Below are 3913 nucleotides of genomic sequence, written 5' to 3'. Positions count from 1 at the left end.
AATAGTATTTAACTGAAATCTGTTGAAAAATATTTCTGTATCGACATCAAATTCGTGTACATTATAGTCACCTCATCGTATTGGCATTTTAAATCTGCCTTATCTACTTTGTACAAAATAATCAGGGAAGTCGTTAAATGAAGAATGGGAGAAAATAAACTTTTCTATTGTTGAAATGCACGTTCATGACAGTTAGGGGTATTTGGGTATGTGGTCTAAAATTTTCATTGTATTAGCGGTTATCCGCGGCTTAACACGCAATTCCGTAGGCTTTGCATGTGTATGAGCACTTCTGTTACAATGTGTACTTCTGCTGTACATATCGAGTGTATTGTATTTTCGAAACCGATGTTTTTTTTGCCTTGTTGCCATAATCAAGAAAATTTGTCAAAGAGTTATTTATGTCCCCTTAATCAAGTCTTAGAATTTTTTGTTCTATGATTTTTCTTTGTTTGCCATTCAAACACATATATACATAAACAGGACTGAAAAGCATGTATAAAGCCAACTAACATGGGTTTTATAACAGATTTTAAATTTATAGTAAAATTAGATTGCAACTTGGAATTTTTGCTCTATCTTGTTAAATCTACTGCATATTTTAAGATTAGCTAAAATGTACAGGTGAAAGGAGTTTTAATAAAACTTAACTTTATTATATGGATATTTCCTTACTCTATCGCTGTGCTAAACAGCGATTGCACAAAATATAGAAATAAGATGTAATGTTACTATCAAGCTTACATTATGCTTACATACTACAAATGGAATAAATTTAAAGAGTGGTTATATTAATTAAACATACTTGTTTGTTGTACTGTCAGAAAACTATGTTATACAGAACAGTTGGTTAACCCATAAAGGACTGGAATTATTTTCTGTGGAATTTGAAATTATTTTGTATTTAAACCCTTTTCTATAAGCTTTTTTGTTATTGGAAAATTATTGATTTTATTCTAGTGATGTATCTATATCGAAAATTTGTGTGTGACCATATGGTCACAGTAGGCTTTTAAGATACCTTTTCCGAATAAATAAACAACCAATCGCATTATATGAAACTTTTACTTTATTATTTACTTTAAAACCATTAAACTATTAAGTAAAGTAAAATCAGATTATTATAAAGTTTTTGTAGACTCCAGAGTGACATATATAGTAGCCTACTGCAGTTTGTGATAGTTCTCGAAACATTTTACACACAGGCCGACGTCACATTTTTTGCAAGCTGTTCTTCCTACAGAACTGCACAATCTATTTGCGCACCTCCTGCGCTTTTCTGTTGGTATTACATAGTGATGTAGACCATCGTAGCGTAGACTATTTTTATTTTTTTGCAACGAAGACCTTTCTTGAAGTACTTGGGCCGGGAAGAGCTGGAGGAGTCTTGTACCTTGTTAAGTAGCATTGAACTATTTCTCTTCTAAATGTCAGTTTTGTCATTTTGTTTCCCTGACAATCTGAGAAGTCGCCAAGCATTAGTGGTGCCCAGATCTATAAGCCATGTAAACAAAGGCCACCACCACTTCTTTCCCCTGATCCCAATTCTGTGGGTGCTTATGTCCTCATCCATAAGGTCCGTCCCTCCCATGTGGTGATTATACTGTTTTATCACAAAGGGTTGTTGAATGTGGAGATATTTCTTTTCTGACTGAGAGAAGCGCTTCACACTAGCAATAGGCTCAATACCATATGATGTCGATGCGACTGTAACAACACTATTGTCTTTCCAGCGAGCGACAAATATGCCATCTTCTTTTTCTATTTTACATTGAAAGCTTCCTCGAGATTCATTTTGCATATCTTTTTTTGATGAAAGAGGGCAGTCTTTTGGCAATCTGTTGATTCGGACAGTTCCTGTAGAACCATAACCTCTATCTTTCAGATGTTTCATCAGTGCTGGACTTGTAAACAAATTGTCAAAAAACAACTGGTAGGGTAACTCATCTTGAGGTATTTCATCCAGCATTGATACAAGAGGAGCTGCTGATTTCCCAAATAGCTTTGAATATGTTTCATTTGTTGTTGTGTTCTTCCCTTGAAAAATCTCAAAATTGATCAAGTACCCAGTATCAGTATTTAGGCTCCAAATCTTGTAGCCAAAACGGATAGGTTTCCCTTTCAAAAATTGCTTACATCCATGTTTGCCATAGTACTTTACCATGGACTCATCAAAACACAAAAACTCAGATGGTACAAAATTGTCAAGACATTTACATTTGAGTAAGTTCATAAGTGGCCTCATTTTCCACATTTTGTCATTTGGAATTGTCTCAGAGTTATCTGCACAGTGCAAAAAGCGCATAATTTGAATAAATCTATCACGTCTCATTGCTTGACAGACCATTTCATTTTTCATATCTAGTCCAGAATCCCAATAGCATTTCTTACCAGGCAGTTCATTGTATCCTGACAGTAACAAAATTGCTAAAAAGCATTTCATTTCTTCCTCCGTAACCTTTGGGTCTGGGCAGTTTTTGAATAAAGCGTACTTGTTTGTATTTTTAACTAGCAATTCAATAACACTGTTGTTGATGAATAGCTCAAAAAGTTCAACTGGGCTTAAAGAACTGAACTTACTGTAGTTGTATGCTTGAAAAGCAAGAGTCTTCTGAGCTTCCATGTCGCCATCAATCCAGGTTCGATGTTTTTTATCTTGTAGTTCCGTGCAACTTGATTCAACAAGATTACAAAGTCTTCTTACTCTTATTTCTGCGGGAGCTGATAGTTGTCCACCGTTCAAATTATTTATGGTACCACCTTCGTCTTCTGGACCAGAGTCTTCATCAGTGAGGATATCATTTTCTGGGGGGGCAATAAAGATGTCAACGTCTGAGGTGTCGAGATTCCCGTCATCAACAAAGTTTTCAATTACATCGACAGCTTCGGCTACAGTAAATCCCTCGGCCAGTGACAGTTGTTGCCTAAAACAACAAATGAAGGATAATAATGTAATATATATACCTCACAAACATGAGAGGCGAAATAAAAATTACTGGTAAAACATATTCAATATTATTGTTTTTGTTCATATGAAAGCCTACTGTGACCATATGGTCACAGTAAAAGTTTGAGGTGGCCTATGACATAACCTAAAACTGACATAGCATTTTCTTTAAAACATAACCAGTTAAAAGCTTATGAAATAACATAGGACATATTTCAGATATGTTTATCTTATATATAAAAAAGTTATAATACTTACAACCAATTGTTGTCAAGAAAATCAGCCATGTTGTAACATAAGTAAATTTAATACTTTACTGTTCCTCACAACTGAAACCAACCATCAAACAATAACACTACAGGTGAAGAATAACTCTTGTTCTGTCAGCTGGCTAAGAAAAAATCAAAACCAGCTTCATGAATCAGGCATACCAACCCAAAAAATAAAATACTGAAACTGTGACCATATGGTCACAGTAGTCTCTTATGGGTTAAATGTAACAGGCTCTTTTAATTATTATTATTGGTTTGTTTTTAATACAATTTTAGAAGACCAAGATGGGGTTTTTGAAATAAGAATAGGCCTATATGTAACCAAGGCCCTTAAGAATGTCCATATAAAATTTTCAAAAACTAACACTCATATTTTTATATTATAAATAGAATGTAGGTCTCAGAAACCTATTTAAGTGAAAAAGGGTTCAATTTTCGTCTCCTTCTTTGGGTATGAACTAATTCCACTTGTCCGTTTCGACCGTTTATATTCACTCTGCCTAATTTATTTACGGTTGAACGTTGAGTTAATGTATTTATTGTATTCCAATGACCAAGAAAATAAATAAACATTGAGGTTTTAGGATCCAGATTTAATTAAAAGGCTAATTTCTTCAAAAATAATCTACTTCTGTCCCTTAAGTTCTGCTTCAAATATAAGGGGAAAGTGTGTCATCCTTTTGCTTTTCCGCTA

The 3913-nt window shown here is 34.2% G+C and overlaps 1 protein-coding gene across 1 annotated transcript; it reads right to left on the bottom strand.

Moving 5' to 3' along the window:
- Positions 1–1423: 1423 nt before the first annotated feature.
- LOC124370651 (piggyBac transposable element-derived protein 3-like) lies at positions 1424–3432 on the bottom strand. Its single transcript, XM_046828937.1, has 2 exons — positions 3206–3432; positions 1424–2924 (listed from the first exon to the last, which is right to left on the bottom strand). Exons 1-2 carry the CDS (start codon positions 3232–3234, stop codon positions 1424–1426), a joined length of 1530 nt encoding a protein of 509 aa, XP_046684893.1. The 5' UTR covers positions 3235–3432.
- Between the last annotated feature and the right edge of the window lie 481 nt (positions 3433–3913).

The sequence above is a fragment of the Homalodisca vitripennis genome, unplaced genomic scaffold (assembly GCF_021130785.1).
Source record: "Homalodisca vitripennis isolate AUS2020 unplaced genomic scaffold, UT_GWSS_2.1 ScUCBcl_390;HRSCAF=2280, whole genome shotgun sequence".
In the NCBI taxonomy this organism is placed as follows: domain Eukaryota; kingdom Metazoa; phylum Arthropoda; class Insecta; order Hemiptera; family Cicadellidae; genus Homalodisca; species Homalodisca vitripennis.
This window is presented reverse-complemented; position numbering and strand designations above follow the sequence as displayed.

What these genes read in the sequence shown, in the direction of transcription:
- LOC124370651 (XM_046828937.1), bottom strand. Translation starts at nt 3,234, where the DNA reads ATGGCTGATTTTCTTGACAACAATTGGTT. An exon ending in TTTCTTGACAACAATTGGTT is followed by an intron (nt 2,925 to 3,205) that starts GTAAGTATTATA and finishes TTGTTGTTTTAG; the next exon opens with GCAACAACTGTCACTGGCCG.